General features: G+C 36.5%; 1 protein-coding gene across 1 annotated transcript in view; it reads left to right on the top strand.

Moving 5' to 3' along the window:
- Window positions 1-19,104, top strand: part of LOC115218894 (protein unc-79 homolog) — a 143,443-nt gene that overhangs the window by 111,935 nt on the left and 12,404 nt on the right. The window contains 2 exon segments of the mRNA XM_029788893.2: window positions 249-299; window positions 2,774-2,914. Of these exon segments, the coding sequence (XP_029644753.1) occupies window positions 249-299; window positions 2,774-2,914 (192 nt within the window).

Raw genomic sequence — 19,104 nt, 5'->3', positions numbered from 1 at the left:
TTTCATGGCCATCATGTACACTACGGAAGACATTCAGATGCTGCCCAACATGCCCATTGAAGTCATCAGCCATGAAGACAAGGTCACTATCATTTGTCTTTGAGGTAGTCTGCAAAAGAATATCATAAAAACGATCCCTTTGTTCATTTGGTATTCCCCATGTATATGTTATGTAACGTATATTTATATTATGTATGCTGTTTAGTAATTTTAGTCTCAATTAACTTTGATATTTTTTTTTGTTGCAGACTTCAGTGCTACATATGTCTTCCCTATTCCATGCTTTTATTTTATGTCAAGTAAGTATGTGGAAATATTTTAGATAAATTATTAATGCAATTTATTACTGGTTACAAATGAAATGTTTTGAAAATGAAAAAAATGAGTTGCTGTTGTTTGGCCTCAGGTCAAAGACATTCCAATCTTGACCCTACCATCCATTCAGATCTGTCTCATTCTTCTCGTGGGCATTGAGTATACTCAGCTTACAAAGAATAAATCCTGGGGTCAATTTGCTCGACAAAAGGCGGTGCTCCTCCATGGCCGCAGTCAAATGACTGAAACAAAAGAAAAATATGTGTGTATATGTTTGTACCATTTGGCATTATGCTGTGCTTTGGGCGTAAGGCCTCACGGAGGCAATGACCAAGTCCATTTGGCATTATGCTGTGCTTGAGAAGAAAACCCATCAAGCCAAGTAAAACTGCAGTTGTAGCAGATACCAGTGTCATGCAAAAGGCATCTGTGCCAGTGGCATGTTAAGAAGCACCTATTACACTCTCAGAGTGGTTGGCATTAGGAAGGGCATCCATGCCAAAAAGACTGGATTCTGGTGCAGCCTTCAAGCTTGCTAGCCCTGGTCAAATCATCCAACCCATGCCAGCATGGGCAACAGACATTAAATGATGATAATGATGTATGTATGCAGATTTGCGTATGTATAGATCTGTGTGTGTGCGTGTGGGTATGCACCTGTATTTTCGTGTATGTATATATTTTTGTGTGTATGCATTTATCACCGTCACTGTGATCACCGTGACCGACCAGGCTATCAGATGTTGCTACACATCGCTGGTCACAATGCGCTTCACACTGTTTTAACCTTCAAATGACGCCACCCCACTGGCTCTGCGAGCAGGCCAACAGAAGAGTGAGAGAAAGTTGTAGCAAAAGAGTACAGCAGAGATCACTACCACCTCCTGTAGGATCCTCGTGGGGCTTTATGTGTTTTCACTCAATAAACACTCACAACGCCCGGTCTGGGAATCGAAACCGCGATCCTACAACCGCAAGTCCACTGCCCTAACCACTGGGCCATTGTGCCTCCACATATGCATTTATGTGTATGTATATATGTTTGGGTGTACGTGCATGTACCTTCTATCAGTCATTCACATCACCAGTTTGTTTCTTGTGTTTTCTGTTACTCAATATATTGAAAATCATTTACCTTTTTTATGATTATGTATGTATGGGTCAGGATGTGCATGTGTGTGTGAATACAAATACATAAACCTGAACATACAGGCACACACACACACTTATACATACACCCGTTATCTTTCATGTACACATACATACAAAAAAGATGTATATGTATGTACATGTATATGAAAGATAGTATGTGTGTGTGAGTGTATGTTTCACTATTTAACTTGTGGACATGAAAATCAATAGATGTGTGTGTCTGTCTGGGCGCATGTATTACCTTTCACCTCCCTCACCGACTCCAAAACAAATGTTGGCTTCAATAGGACATGAAAACAAAAGTAAACAAATAAAAATTATTTCCAGGTGGTGGGGGTTATTGCCGAACAATCAATTGTTCAAATTTGACACTTATGAGACTTTCACAGAAAATTTGTATCGTGGAACCAAGTGCAGTCTGAAGTAGGTTGGTATCAAAAGGTTTAAATAATTGCTGAGGTCAATTCATTTGACTAAAAATTCAAGGCAATGAATTTAGCTTTATGTTTATGCTATTTTTTTTCTTATTATATAAGCTTTTTTTTTTAAACCATAAATCTGTCCTCAAATACTGTCTACACTCTGTATGTATGTATGTATATATATATTTAGATTCAGATGAATATGATACTTAAGTTGAGGCACCAGAATTTAGTACGGTATTATCCATACAATTTCAAAATAAGGTGATTAAAATCAAAATAAGCAACAAGGATATCCAAAGGTAATGCAGTACGATTGTTTCATGCAACTCCATTTAATTGAACAATGCAATCATTACATCAACTTAAAATATAGAGCAATCTTCAGCTGCACAAAGACATAGAATTTAATTAAATTAGAACAGATGGACACATTAGTATAATTATACCTAAAATCTCCAAGAAGTTAAGGAAATAGATAAAGAACATGTTGTCTCTACTTCAGCATAGAAGTTACTAAAATTATCAAGAAGACTCTGCCTGCCACTGATTTTTTCGTCTTTATGGTGTCAGTTTTAATTTATAGACTAGTTTATCAAATCCCTTGTATATCTAAGGCTGAGAGAACAGAAGGCAGTATCTGTTATGGGTAGGACTGAGTAGAGTAGACAGACATTCTAGTTGGCATGAGGTTTAGTAAAGGAAAACTTAAAACAAGATGTTAGCTGATAATTAAGGGGGTCGCCCACTAGCAGACTATTGATAATGAAACAGGAGAAGTCTTATCATAAGGTACTTGCCCAATGTGCCATGCAGTGGGACTGAACCCAGAACCATGTCCTTATGTATACTATGTACCAAAAATGTTTTGTTTCTGTCAACAGTTGTGGACAATGTATTGTGAATCAGCCGCTGCGCACCATCCAGCAAACAGCGAACAACATCAAACCGCATCAGACAACGTAATGGACTTCTGGGCTCGTGTTACACCTGGCGTCTTGCAACTTCTCTCACATTCTAAAGTGGTAAGTCTTATCATGAAGCATACAGTGCTTTTTTTTTTGTTGTTGTTGCATGTTGTTCTTGTTTGTTTTTGTTTTTCTACTTCCTTTCATGGGTTGTTACCATAACAACCATGGTAGGGATGTCAGGGGTGTTATGGTAATCATAGCATGGGTGTCTTTGTTGATGGTAGTAATAGAAATGGTCATAATGATGGTGGTGGTTAATAGTTTTGGTGGCAGTGGTGCTATGGGATGGCAGTAATAGTGCTGGTCATAGCAGTGGTAATAGCTGCGATGGTGGTGGTGGTGGTGGTGGTACTGATGGTGGTGATGATGCAACCTCTGAGAAAGCCATAACTATAAGTACTTTGATCATTAAGACAAACTATCAAATTCACAAGGAATGAACACGATGTGTTACACATCAATGTGATATCCACCCATATCAAATGATATAACATCTATTACTTGCACTGATTTATTTAACAAGAATAACAACTTTATATATTTATTGCCTAATTAACACTGGCAGCGTTGTATAGTATTCCCAACAAACATAAAGTTGTAAGACTGGTTCTGTTTTATAAATAACTTACATGTGTGGCTGTGTAGAGGTGCAACTGTGGCTGCATGGTAAGAAAATTGCTTCCCAACCATACGGTTCTATGTTCAATCCCATTGAGTGACATCTGGTGCATGTGTCTTTTGCTGTGGTCCTGAGCCAATGAAAGCCTTTTGAGTGGATTTGGTCGATGGAAGCTGAAAGATGCCCATCGTATGTATATCTTCATCACCATCATCATCGTTTAACGTCTGTTTTCCATGCTAGCATGGGTTAGACAGTTCGACTGGGGTCTGGGAAGCCAGGAGGCTGCACCAGGCTCCAGCCTGATCTGGCAGTGTTTCTACAGCTGGATGCCTTTCCTAATGCCAACCACTCCATAAGTGTAGTGGGTGCTTTTTATGTGCTACCAGCACAGAGGCCAAAGGAGGCTGGCAACGTCCACAATTGGTTGGTGCTTTTTATGTGCTTCTAGCACGGATGCCAGTCAAGGTGGCGCTGGCATCGGCCACATTTGGATGGTGTCTTTTACGTGCCACAGGCACGGGTATCACAACTACAATTTCCTGTGAGCCATGAGCTCACTTCATTTGTCGGGTCTTTGCAGTCACAGCATATCTCCAGAGGTCTCGGTCATATATATATATATCTCATCATTTAACATCTGCCTTTCATGCTGGCATGGGTTGGACAATTTGACAGGAGCTGGCCAGGCAGAAGACTGCACCAGTTTTTTACAGCTGGATACCCTTCCTAACACCAACCACCCTGCAGAGTGGACTGAGTGCTTTTTATGTAGCCCCAGTACAGGCAAGGTTGGTTTTGCCATAGTTTTTACAGCTGGATGCTCTTCCAGGCACCAACCACTTCACAGTGTGTACTTGATGCTTTTTACATGGCACCAGCACTGGCAGGATCACCAAGTAACTTATACACACACACACACACACTCACTCACTCACATAAATGTTTATGGGACTCAGTTGATATGCCATATTTACTTTTAAACTTTTTTTTTGTATGTTGTTAAATACAAATTATATCAGAGCTGCAACTTATGCATGAAATCTCATCATTACTAAAATCAGCTGCTATTATGAATACCAAAACATATGAGTGCATATTGCATAGGTGCAGCTATCTTGAATAAATGATTTACTAGATTAGATTTCAATGTATGAAATCTAAGCCAGAATATGTTACGCTAGATCTGGTCTTTTGAGTTTTGCTAAATGTATGTAAACATGTTAGAGAAGAGATCAGTAGGTTGGTTGGTTGATATATTGAGCAACATAGGTGGGGAGTTGATGGTGATGATTTAAACAAAGATAGTTGATGAAAGTGGGTGATGGCAAAATTTGTAACAAACAGGGTTGCAGAAATAGGGAAAATGTGGAAAGAGTAAATGTCAAGAGAGAGAAAAAACAAAAATAACGCTGCGTAACAAAATTTATATTTATTTCTTTTTCTTTTTTTGTCTTTGGTCAGTAAGTGTTATATCTTATTTGCTTCTACCTAGAAATCAAAGGAAATGACTACTATTCCCTTCACACTTTGTTTTTGTGACCTGGACATCAATGTTTTGAAACTGATCTATTTTTCATTACATTTCAAGCAAATTCAGCAATAAATTGCTGAAGCAGAAATATTGTTATAACAAATATTCTGCTCAATACCACAGATTTGCTTGTCAGTTGCCTGACCTTAACCACTTGAACATGTCCCTTGGTGGCTGACAATAAGTGCATCTCTGATCACAAGCAGGAGTAATAGGGAAGCATCATAGCCATGTGTTGAGAGGAGCTCTTTGGGGTTTGAATAAATGTAAAAAAAGCAAAATTTGAAGGAAATATTAGTCATTTTTCATACTTTCTAAAAGTATGCAAATAGGAAATAACAATTGCTACCCAAGGACAAAAATTGTGCTATACTTTTATTTTATAAGGGTCTATTTGTAGGTATAAAATGGTGTAATTTTATTTTTATAAAATTACACCATTGTAATTTTATTTTTTATAAGGGTAGGTATAAAATTTTATAAGGGTAGGTATAAAATGGTGTAATTTTACCCTCTATCAAATATTGTCATAATGGCTACTAATGCTCTTAAGAGGAAACGCTAACCCTCTATTGATGTTTTCAAACTTAAAAGTTATGGAATTTACTGACATTAATGGTAAAGAGCTGCTGAGAGGGAATTTTCTGTGTCAGAGAAATATGTCAGAATTTGAACCAAGTAAGAAGCCTTAATGAAATGCCAAAAACATGAAAGTTCATATACAAGCAAGCATGTTCTATTTCTATAGATGTAGGGGGAAAATGTTAGTCTAGGTAATAGACCAGAGGATTTATTTCATTAAGTTACATTGTAACTTTGTTATAGTTAAGTCAGCCAAGATATTTCTCACTCCATTAATTGAAGTTTCTGATGAATGAACTTACGGTGAGAAATGAACAGCCTACAAAAGAAAACAAAGAATTCCTTAAAATTACAATGTGACTGAGTAGATAAGGTAAATTTGTTTCACGTCTTCATTTTGGAGCAAAGAAAACATCATGCTTTGTAGCTTAGAGGGAAAATATGAGTGAAACGTTTTTGTTTTGATCTTGTTGAAACTGTACTGTTGATATCAAAGAAAGAAAGACTTTTCGTGTAAAGACCACACAGTCATGAAAACACATATACTGTAGTTTGTGTGTTTACAGAAAATAGAATTAAGTAAAAGTTGATGGTAATATTTAAGAGTGAAAGATTACCAAAAGGAAAGAAAATGTCTGCTGGAATTTTGGTTCACTGCTATTTCAAGGCCTAGTTGCATGATGAAGGGATTGTACTGTCACTAAAACATGTGTGGAATAAGAGACTAGGGTCTCTTCTGGGGAAAAAAAAAATCATTCCTACTATGGAACTTCTTTCATGGACCTATGACTGGAAAATGAAAGAACATGTTAAGTTGCTGAACACACAACCTTTTGTTGTGGTGTTGATAAAGCTATTGAAGGATAAGACACATTAGATACAAATGACTTGAATACCTTCACACCAGGAGCTTACAAAAGATGGTGAACCTCAAGAAGCCAACCACATCTCTTTTAACAATGTGGACAAAGAATGTGCAGGATGAAATTCCATGACTACAATCTAGGTGTATTGCAAAAGTCGGCATTACCTGGAACTGCATGCATATTGTGTAAAGTACTGTCTGTCTGAGGTCCTTGTGACTTGACAAACAGTACAAACCCCCGGTAGACACGATATCTTCAAATCAACAACCTCATGATATTGTATACTGTATAATGTCTATAATAATAATAATAATAACAACAATAATAATAATAATAAAAGGACAAGAATGAAATACGAAGAGAGTACATCAGACAGATTGAAGAGAAACCTCTGCATAGCCAATTTTGGAGAGCCACTGAAGATGTATGTGGAACAAAATCCTGGGCTTGGTTAAAAAAAAAGGGGGGCAATTAAAAAAAGAAGCCGAGAGCCTAATTGTAGAAGCCCAAGATCAAGTGGTATAAGCAAACGACTTGAGAAAAAATATATATGGAGAGAACGTGTCTGAAAAATGTAGAGCCTGTGGAACTTGGAATGAGACAGTGGCATATATTGTGGAAGAATGCCCCAAGTTGGCACAAGAAGAATATAAGAAATGGAGGCACGGCCAGGTTGTAAGAGTTCTACACTGGAAACTGTGCCAGAAATGGGGATGTGAAGTTGGAAACTCATGGTACAATCATCAAGTTGGAAGAGTACTGGAGTCAGAGAAATGTATGATTTTGTGAGACTTTCCTATTCAAACAGACAGGAAGTTAGAAAGTAATAGACCGGACATAATGATCATAGATAAGGAAAAGTGAAACTGCCTACTTATCAACCCATTATGCCCATTTGATTCCAGGATCTTAAAGAAAAAGGAAGAAGAAAAAAAACAATCCCTTGAATTTTGAATTTGGAATAATTTGGAGCATGTGAACAGTAAAGCAAATCTAACACTGCGTTTATTAAAAATTCTATAGTATTTACTGTCTTTTGGAAAATGTTTAGCCAATTCCAAATAAAACAGTTTTGGTATATTAGAAATTATTTGTTTTCCAAAGAGAATTATATACCATTCAGTATAGCTAGAGGTATCTATGTATTTCTAGAAATAGAAATACATACTTCAATAACATAGATACCTCTAGCTATATCGAATGGTATATAATTCCCTTTGGAAAACAAATAATTTCTAATATACTAAAATTGTTTTATTTGGCATGGCTAAACATTTTCCAAATGGCTGAAGGGGATTGAAATAGAATACCCAGTAGAGCTCCTACAGAAAGTTTGCCTCTTAGGGACAGCAAGGATTATCAGGAAAATTCTAAGCATTTGAAAGACTGCTGAAAACTTCTGGATACCTAAGGTTACAGATAGTAACCTGCTATCCACATAAATCTACCAGGAATAAGACTGTACTTGAGCCAAACTAAAATAATAATAATGGTAATGATAATAATAATAATAATAATAATATAATAATAATAATAACAATAATAATAATAATAAAAGGACAAGAATGAAATACGAAGAGAGTACATCAGACAGATTGAAGAGAAACCTCTGCATAGCCAATTTTGGAGAGCCACTGAAGATGTATGTGGAACAAAATCCTGGGCTTGGTTAAAAAAAAAGGGGGGCAATTAAAAAAAGAAGCCGAGAGCCTAATTGTAGAAGCCCAAGATCAAGTGGTATAAGCAAACGACTTGAGAAAAAATATATATGGAGAGAACGTGTCTGAAAAATGTAGAGTCTGTGGAACTTGGAATGAGACAGTGGCATATATTGTGGAAGAATGCCCCAAGTTGGCACAAGAAGAATATAAGAAATGGAGGCACGGCCAGGTTGTAAGAGTTCTACACTGGAAACTGTGCCAGAAATGGGGATGTGAAGTTGGAAACTCATGGTACAATCATCAAGTTGGAAGAGTACTGGAGTCAGAGAAATGTATGATTTTGTGAGACTTTCCTATTCAAACAGACAGGAAGTTAGAAAGTAATAGACCGGACATAATGATCATAGATAAGGAAAAGTGAAACTGCCTACTTATCAACCCATTATGCCCATTTGATTCCAGGATCTTAAAGAAAAAGGAAGAAGAAAAAAAACAATCCCTTGAATTTTGAATTTGGAATAATTTGGAGCATGTGAACAGTAAAGCAAATCTAACACTGCGTTTATTAAAAATTCTATAGTATTTACTGTCTTTTGGAAAATGTTTAGCCAATTCCAAATAAAACAGTTTTGGTATATTAGAAATTATTTGTTTTCCAAAGAGAATTATATACCATTCAGTATAGCTAGAGGTATCTATGTATTTCTAGAAATAGAAATACATACTTCAATAACATAGATACCTCTAGCTATATCGAATGGTATATAATTCCCTTTGGAAAACAAATAATTTCTAATATACTAAAATTGTTTTATTTGGCATGGCTAAACATTTTCCAAATGGCTGAAGGGGATTGAAATAGAATACCCAGTAGAGCTCCTACAGAAAGTTTGCCTCTTAGGGACAGCAAGGATTATCAGGAAAATTCTAAGCATTTGAAAGACTGCTGAAAACTTCTGGATACCTAAGGTTACAGATAGTAACCTGCTATCCACATAAATCTACCAGGAATAAGACTGTACTTGAGCCAAACTAAAATAATAATAATGGTAATGATAATAATAATAATAATAATAATAATAATAATAATAATAATATATAAATGACTTGATTGATAAGTAGAAATGAATATGTTAATGTCTGTTTTCCTTATTCATCTAACACTTATTCACGTAAATTGCATAGTATAGGCGCAGGAGTGGCTGTGTGGTAAGTAGCTTGCTAACCAACCACATGTTTCCGGGTTCAGTCCCACTGCGTGGCATCTTGGGCAGGTGTCTTCTGCTACAGCCCCGGGCCGACCAATGCCTTGTGAGTGGATTTGGTAGACGGAAACAGGAAGAAGCCTGTCGTATATATGTATATATATGTGTGTCTGTGTTTGTCCCCCTAGCATTGCTTGACAACCGATGCTGGTGTGTTTACGTCCCCGTTACTTAGCGGTTCAGCAAAAGAGACTGATAGAATAAGTACTGGGCTTACAAAGAATAAGTCCCTGGGTCGATTTGCTCGACTAAAGGTGGTGCTCCAGCATGGCCACAGTCAAATGACTGAAACAAGTAAAAGAGTAAAGAGTATAATTTTGAATTTGATTTTTCTGTATCTTCAAGGACACAGTTTCATAAGGGAAAATATTGTGTGAGAAAATTTTTATTATGTTATTTGTTTGTTGTTTTTTTTTTCAGTCCTTTAGTGTAGTGGAAGTAGAAATACAAGTGGTTAACAATCAGGACTAAAAACTGGGTCAAGGAAATGAATCACAGACGAGGGAAGTGAGGGAAGCAATACCACTTACTCTATATCATCTATTACATAGTTTAATGTAATTTCCTAGAATACCATAAAATTTCAGGCTTATCACATAACCATGTCTGTGCCTGTAATCTATATATATATAAAACAAAAGATGTCTGTGTGTGTCTTACATATGCATTTCTACAGTTTTCAACTGGTTGGCATTAGGAAGGGCATCCAGCTGTAGAAACTCTGTCAGATCAAGACTGGAGCCTGGTGCAGCCATTTGGTTCGCCAGTCCTCAGTCAAATCATCCAACCCATGCTAGCATGGAAAGCAGATGTTAAACGATGATGATGATGATGATGATATTACTCTCTCTATCTCATTAACGATGACAATAGTCATAAATGATCATGTCACTGTCTTACAAGTGGTGTTCCTCATTTCTGGTCTCCTATACAAACGTATTTGGCTATGGACATGTTTGTGTTGTATTTATCATCACCCCAGCTTGACAATGAGACTTGGTGTGTTTACGTCTCTATAACTTAGCGATTCAACAAAAAGAGACTGATACAGTAAGTACCAGGCTTTAAAAGAAAAACTGGTTGGCAATAAGGAGTACATCCAACTTTAGAAAATCTCCCTCAACAAATTTTGTCTGATCCCTGCAAGCATGGAAAAGTGGATGTTAAGCTGATGATGTTGATACTGATGATATCATCATCATCATCATCATCGTTTAACGTCCGTTCTCCATGCTAGCATGGGTTGGACGGTTCGACCGGGGATCTGGGAAGCCAGAAGGCTGCACCAGGCTCCGGTCTTATCTGGCAATGTTTCTACAGCTGGATGCCCTTCCTAACGCCAACCACTCCGTGAGTGTAGTGGGTGCTTTTTACGTGCCACCTGCACTGGTGCCAGGCAAGGCTGGCATCGGCCACGGTCGGATTGGTGCATTTTACATGCCACCTGCACGGAAGCCAGTCGAGGCGGCACTGGCTTCGGCCACGATTCGGATGGTGCTTTTTACGTGCCACCGACAGGGAAGCCAGTTGAGGCGGCGCTGGCATCGGCCACGATTCGGATAGTGCTTTTTACGTATCTCCAGTCCAGGGGTCCTGGCATCTGCCGGGTGCCAGTCATAGGATTGGTTCAATTTCGATTCCGATTTCACTTGCCCCAACAGGTCTTCGCAAGCAAAGGGGGGTTGGCATAGGTGCCTGTCGTCGGATGAGGTTCGATATCGACTTCGCTTGCCTCAACAGGTCTTTGTGTGTCCAAGGGAGGAAAGGCATGCATAAGTGGGCTATATCTATACAAAAATTTTCTTTCACTCATACCTGTTCCAGCTTGTCATTTATATATAGAAAACAACTTAATAATTTAAAGTAAAAAGATATTTTAAAAGGAAAGAAAGGAAGAAAGATAAAGAGTTACCAAAATCTACTAGACATTAAGGAAAATCTGTTTTGAATTAAGATTTTTTTGTTAATTCCGGATGTTGTTTATAAATAAGACTTTAAGCAGTCCATTAGTTTGTTATTTCCTTCACTCAAGTAGCTTAGAGATATTTCCTGATTCAGTTTCAAAATGTAATAAGGTTGGGATAATAAATAGAAGCAGGATTAAATAGAAAAATTATGTACATAGGCATATATGTATTCCAAGTCATGTAATCATGAAGTTCGATACTCCATCATTCCTAACTGACACTAGCAAAGTTCCCTTATTTTGCAATAGGTGTCTTTGTAAGCCCCTTAGTTCGATATGCACACAATTATTTTTATTCAGTAAGTTTTATTTTTATATTGTGCTTTCACTACCGAGCGCAGCTCTGTGTGCCTTGGGTATGTGCTGTGGTTTGTTGTGATGCTCTTATGGTTACTGTATTGAAAGTGTTTTGAATACAGTCATCGTCACCACTGCCATCACCATCATCATCATCATCATCATGCTGGCAAGTTGGCAGAATCATTAGCATGCTGGGAAAATGCTTAGCAAGCATTTTGCCTTTCTTTACGTTCTGATTTCAAATTCCACTGAGGTCAACTTTATCTTTCATGGGTCAATAAATAAAGTACTAGTGAAACACTAGTGATCAATTAGTACCCCTCACCCAAAATTTCAGGCCTTGTGCCTTTAGTAGAAAGGATTATCATCATCATTATTATTATCATTATTATTATTATTATTATTATCATTATTATTATTATTATTATTATTATTATTATTGTTATTATAATGGATTAGCTGAAACACTACAGCATTTTAGAGTGGGGAATTGATAGATTGATGAGAACATCAAACAAAATGTCTTTCATAATTTGTTTTGGCTCTTTGCATTCTAAGATCAACTTCACCTTTCATCTTTTTCGTGGGGGGAATCAATGAAATACAGTACCAACCAGTTACTAGAGTCAACACAGATAACTGTTTCCCTACCGCATAAATTTCTGGTTTTCTGTCTATGCTAGAAATTATAATGATTTTAAGTGTTATTATAGTTGTTTCTTGGGTTCTATGTACTGTTTCATTTGGTAATCCAATATCAGGAAGAATGTTTTGTGTATTTAGAAAAGTAATTCAATATTCACTTACATACTGGTTTTGAAATCATTGTTTATTCTCTGAGTGACGGCTAAGCACTTAATGTTTCACTTAATCCACTAATGATCATACACAACATGTGAAATCCTCGCTTGCTGTTTTCTCATTGAGTAAATCACCATATTTGGATTTCAACCTGGCACAACATAACTCATAGTTTTTCATGCTCACATATACAAATGGACACAGGGATACCTTAGCACACAAATGAATGAACATCTGAACACACACACACAATTAAATGTCTGTCAATTGGTATTTAATATTTCTTGTTGAAGGTGCAGAAGTGGCTGTGTGGTATGAAGTTTGTTTTCCTAACCACATTGTTTCAGGTTCACATTCACTGAGTGGCACCTTGGGCAAGTGTCTTCTACTATAGCATCAGTCAGGCTGATCAATGATTTTTGAGTAGACTTTGTAGATGAAAACTAAAAGAAGCCTATCATATATATATATGTGTGTGTGTGTGTGGTGTGTGTGTGTGTGTGTGTGTGTGTGTGTGTATGTGTGTGTGTGTGTATATATACAGTTGAAACACTCCTGTCACAACGTGGGACCTTGTAGACTGCTTTAATGCAAGAAAGTATACTAGTCCCTTAATATTTGATATTCAATATTTCATCTATTCAATAAGACAATCAACACTTCATTTCATTTTACTATTTATACTATATATTCTATATTCTACATTAATATTATAAAGAATATAAATAAAACATAAAAAGCAGACAGAGTTGGAATTCCTTTGAATAATATATATCCCTCTATACACAATCATACAAACCCCTTTATATATATATAATCAATTCAAATAAGCGAATAACATTAATGGATAACAAGAGGACATGCACATGGAATGTATTAGCTTGACGCTTGGTGAAAAGAGAGTTTGACATTTTGAGTACAGCTCATCATCAGAAAGGAAAAAGGGAAAAGTCCAAAAAAGAAAAAGAAAATGCCAACAGCACATGTGTATATATTAGTGTATTTTGGGTAAAAATGATCAAATGAAAGTAAAGTTAAATACAAAGTTGAAAAAAAAAGGCATCGGAAGGAGTGATGCACACAAGGATAAAATAGAATTTAATTTAATAAATATATTCCCAGACAAATTCCTATTTCAACAAAATGACATCAAGAGTTATTTCTCCTGCTTATTGTTTATGTATATGTAACAAGGAAAAAATACATTTTGATTCATTTGTCTGCCAGTTTTGAAGATAATCAAACCAAAGTTTAATGAGTTTGAGCCACTCACCCAATGAGTATTTATGCCAAATTTGGGGAAAATCTGTTTGATTGTTTTCCAGTAATTTTGCAAACACACAGACAGACAAAGACGAGCGACTACAATACCCTGCTTTTGCTTACACATGCAGGGTAATAATAAAATTAATATAGGATTTCTACCTATAACAAGCCAAAAATAAATAAAACTTTTAAGTAATCTTTTGAGATTTATGTTAGTTTTTATGGTCACCGATCCTTTTGATTTCTTTCTCATCATGGTCACGCTATGCTTGCTATCATTAAATTCAACCTACTTTATGTTTTAACCTCCTTCATCTATCTTTTTATATGACCTATTAATTTACTATTCTTTTGCTTTCCAAATGCTAAAACGTTTCGCCCTTTAATATACTTCCTCCTTGAAAAATATTATCCAGGTTATTTGTTGTGATTAGGAAGTCATATCAAGCCAAGTAAATACATGGTTGATCTTGCACACAGGCATGTCCCTTACATCCCTCTTTTGTTGAGTGGTCCTAATCTTGTGGGCTTATGGGTGCTTCTTCTGAATCCTTTTTGTCCCTTGTGGAGCATAGGGCCTCAACAGTTGTTTTCCACTTTTTGCTGTCATTGGCATGTTTCGTGGCTGCTTCCCATGTCAGGCCGGTGGTCCTCAGCTCATCCAGAATGCTCCGCTTCCATGTCTGCTTCGGGCGTCCACGCTTACTTTTCCCCTGCGGGTTCCAGTCAAGTGCTTGTCGTGTCACATTTGAGTATCTTCTACTTTTGCCTTGGGCTGACCAAAGTGGATTTATGAGTGGATATGGTAGATGGAAACTGAAAGAAGCCCATCATATGTCCATATCTGTGTGTGTATGTGTCTGTGTATTTGTCCCTCACCACCACTTGAGAACCAGTGTTAGTTTGTTTATGTCCTGTAACTTAGCATTCAGCAAAAGAGACCAATAGCATAAGTACTAGGCTTGAGAAAATATTAAATTACTGGGCGGGGGGGGGTCAATTTGTTTTACTAAACCCTTCAAGGCGGTACCCCAACATAACTGCAATCTTATGACGGAAACGAGTAAAAAAGACAAAGGCGCAGGAGTGGCTGTGTGGTAAGTAGCTTGCTAACCAACCACATGGTTCCGGGTTCAGTCCCACTGCATGGCATCTTGGGCAAGTGTCTTCTGCTATAGCCCCTGGCCGACCAATGCCTTGTGAGTGGATTTGGTAGACGGAAACTGAAAGAAGCCTGTCGTATATATGTATATATATATATGTATGTGTGTGTGTTTGTGTGTCTGTGTTTGTCCCCCTAGCATTGCTTGACAACTGATGCTGGTGTGTTTACGTCCCTGTCACTTAGCGGTTCGGCAAAAGAGACCGATAGAATAAGTACTGGGCTTACAAAGAATAAGTCCCGGGGTCGAGTTGCTCGACTAAAGGTGGTGCTCCAGCATGGCCGCAGTCGAATGACTGAAACAAGTAAAAGAGTAAAAGAGAGTATATAATATATTATTACAGCATCTGTCAAGTTCTTACTGAATTTGTGATAACAACTAATTAGTTCATGTGAAAAGGATTACTAATTATAACAGCCAAGATGTAAGCTGATTAGAAGTGCTGGGTGTCACTATTTGTAATGGTTGTATGTGATATGTAGGGGTCATGAAAAGGAAATGAGGTACTTCATTTTGGTTTGATGTTTTGTGAAGGCTGCATTTGAAGATAGGCCACGATGTAAAAGACTGCATGTTAGTAATTTCAGGATTCTTGAAATAAATTGACAGTAGAAATAGTTTTTACTTAATCATTACAAGATTTAATAACATCAGAGTTGGAGAAGCGGATAACAAACGTTAGTCTGTTAGAGAATTTCTGGTTGTTGTAGAAAGTATCCTAAGTTAATGTAAAAGGAGTCAGACAGTAATAAGGCTCATGTGTTATATCATTGACGACAAGCTAGTTGATATAGGTAGTTGGGTGATGAAAAAAAAGGAGATAGAAAAAAAGAAAGAGAGATGCTACATCTGTGATAGCTTTGAATAAAGAGACAGTAAGACAGACTTTACCCCTGATGATGATCATTGAGGAAAGTAAGGATATTCTGTTAGAAGTGTCTTGTATTTATTACTTGTGCTAAAATTAGATCTAGGTCAGTATAAACAACAGAAATCTGGTGAGTTGCCTGGGTTGAACTGAGTTTAACCTAATTTGGAATTTGACAAAATAACGCCCATAAATTCTGAGTGCAAACCCAGAGAATAATGGAAAGGAGAACACAAAACATTTCAATTCTTGGCTGAGATTTCAAATGTGTATATTTGCCACACATATGTAGTATATGTCACCTTCAGTTGAGAAGCCCTAGTGAGATAGCTAAATCGCTGTTTCCACAATGAATGAAGTAGTGAGCATTGAGAAGTGATGTGGAACATGTCTCATCAGTCAGATCTGAATGTCAGATCCAACATGTAAATTCGACGTTTTTTACAGTTTCTATGTAACTAACAATTGGCTCTTCAGGTTCCTGTTCTTAATAGATATAAATGATCAAATTATGGTCTTAATTTTAAGGAATTGCATTTTCTGGTTGTATCACATGGCTATGTGAGGTATAGTTCTGTGCTACATTCATCACAAAAATGCATGTGTGTGTGTGTTTGATTTGTCAGAAAAATGTATGTATATTCACACACATATACACTCTCACATGCAGTCAGACACATATACTTCTCAGTCATCAGCTTAATGTAGGTAATGAACATGCAAACATACACACACTGACAGACACATACACACTCATATAGAAAATGTGACGTTGACATTGTTGTTGTGGTAGTATAAAATGTTGTTTGCAATAGTAGACTTATAGAAAGATTATTAAGTTAATTTTTTGTTATGCAAATATGTAAATGAAAAGAGAGTTTATTTGATAGCCACTACAAAGTCAGATGGTCTGTCAGTAATAGTAGATTCATTGAGCAAGTTTCTTGGTTAGAGTTAGTGTCAGTTAGATGATGTATACAAGTTTGAGTTACTGTCAAGGGACATTTCAAAGTCATTGTCTTGCGGAGCTATCAGAGAAAGCCCGATAGATGAGTCAAAGGCAATAAGATGCAGTATACTGCCACAACATAATAGTGGTGACAAGAATATTTATTTCTTTATTGCCCACAGGGGGTTAAACATAGAGGGGGCAAACAAGGACAGACAAAGGCATTAAGTCCATTACATCGACCCCAGTGCGTAACTGGTACTTATTTAATTGACCCTGAAAGGATGGAAGGCAAAGTTGACCTCGGTGGAATTTGAACTCAGAACTTAACGGCAGACGAAATACCGCTAAGCATTTTGCCTGGCGTGCTAACAATTCTGCCAGCTCGCTGCCCTAAAGAATATTACAATGCTAACAACAATATACAAGTGGAAGAGGATCCACATTATAACAATGGTGACGAGGATATAAACAATTGATGTGGACAACATTGAAATTCATAAAAAAATAAACAATTCATTCAGACGACATTGAAAAATATTTCATGTAGGCATAGGAGTGGGTGTGTGGTAAGTAGCTTGCTTACCAGCCACATGATTCCGGGTTCAGTCCCACTGTGTGGCACCTTGGACAAGTGTCTTCTACTATAGCCTTAGGCCAACCAAAGCCTTGTGAGTGGATTTGGTAGATGGAAACTGAAAGAAGCCCATCGTATTTATGTATATGTATATATAATATTAATTCGAGACAAAACAATGTATAAACAATGAAATAAATTGTTATAATGTGGATCCTCTTCCACTTGTATATTGTTGTTAGCACTGTAATATTCTTTTGGGCAGCGAGCTGGCAGAATCGTTAGTATGCCAGGCAAAATGCTTAGCGGTATTTCGTCTGCCGTATATGTATATATATATATGTATGTGTGTGTATATGTTTGTGTGTCTGTGTTTGTGCCCCTAATATCGCTTGACAACCAATGCTGGTGTGTTTACATCCCCATAACTTAGTATATATGTATGTATGTATATATATATATATATAGATATATATATATATATATATATATGTATGCATGTATGTATATGTTTGTGTGTGCGTCCCAACATCGCTTGACAACCGATGCTGGTGTGTTTACGTCCCCGTAACTTTGTGGTTCAACATAAGAATAAGTCCTGGGGTTGATTTGCTCGACTGAATGCAGTGCTCCAGCATGGACACAGTCAAAATGACTGAAACAAGTAAAAGAATAACATAATAATAATAATATAATAATAATTATTATTATTATTATTATTATTATTATTATCATAATATATAGTTTTCACTGTTTATTCTTGTCTGTCAATTAATCATGTTTGAATTGTTACAGAAGTACCATCACAAAAAACTATACTACTACTCCCATTTGTTGCTCTAACTGGTAGCAGTTGTAGGTATTGTTGTCTGTTTTCAAGGATGGGTCATCTTACATATTTAGCTCTTTTTTTAAATATATTTTATTGTTGTTCTTTAACCACATAATCATTACTGAACAAATCTATCAAATGCATTTCCCACATAAAACTTATTGTACAAGGTCAATGACCAAATGCATTCCTGCTGTTGTCACCCCAGTTATTTTTTATTTTCTGATCATGAGTGTACCCAGAATGACACTCTTTACCTGATCTGTCCTTTCTTATCAAATAATTTAAGTGTTTTGTTACCACATTTCGGATCTTTACTTTTTAACCTACAGATTTAAAAAATAGTTTTTTGTAACCAAAAACTTTCAAACCTCGGACACTGGTAGAACATGTCATATAAAACATGTTTTACTCTTAGCATTTTTAAGAAAAACTTATATTTACGAAGTAATTTCACGTCAAAGTAGTCCTATTTCGGTAATTTCAACCAATCAATGACGTGTATTCAGCTGAATAAAATTACTGCCGTTGTTTGTATTTTTTGTTTGTCACTGTTATTTATGACAACCCTAACCCTAAAACCTTAAAGCTAAAACCACTACAAACGCATGAACGATGTCATAAATAACAGTGACAAACGAAATGTACACCGCCGATAGTTGTTGTTGACAACTAATTTTATTCAGCTGAATACACGTCATTGATTGGTTGAAACTACCAAAATAGGACTACTTTGATGTGAAATTACTTCATAAATATAAGTTTTTCTCAAAAATGCTAAGAATAGAAGATGTTTTATATGAAATGTTCTACTAGTGTCTGAAGTTTGAAAGTGTTTAGTTACAAAAAATTATTTTTTTAATCTGTCAGTCAAAAGGTAAAGATCCAATAATTCAAGTGTTTTGTTACCACATTTCAGTTAAAATGTACTGCCTTTGATTCAATTACTTTTTAAAACGATGAAACATTTCTTTCATGGCTTTGTCATTATTAAA

The sequence above is a fragment of the Octopus sinensis genome, linkage group LG14, assembly GCF_006345805.1.
Source record: "Octopus sinensis linkage group LG14, ASM634580v1, whole genome shotgun sequence".
NCBI lineage: Eukaryota > Metazoa > Mollusca > Cephalopoda > Octopoda > Octopodidae > Octopus > Octopus sinensis.
This window is presented reverse-complemented; position numbering and strand designations above follow the sequence as displayed.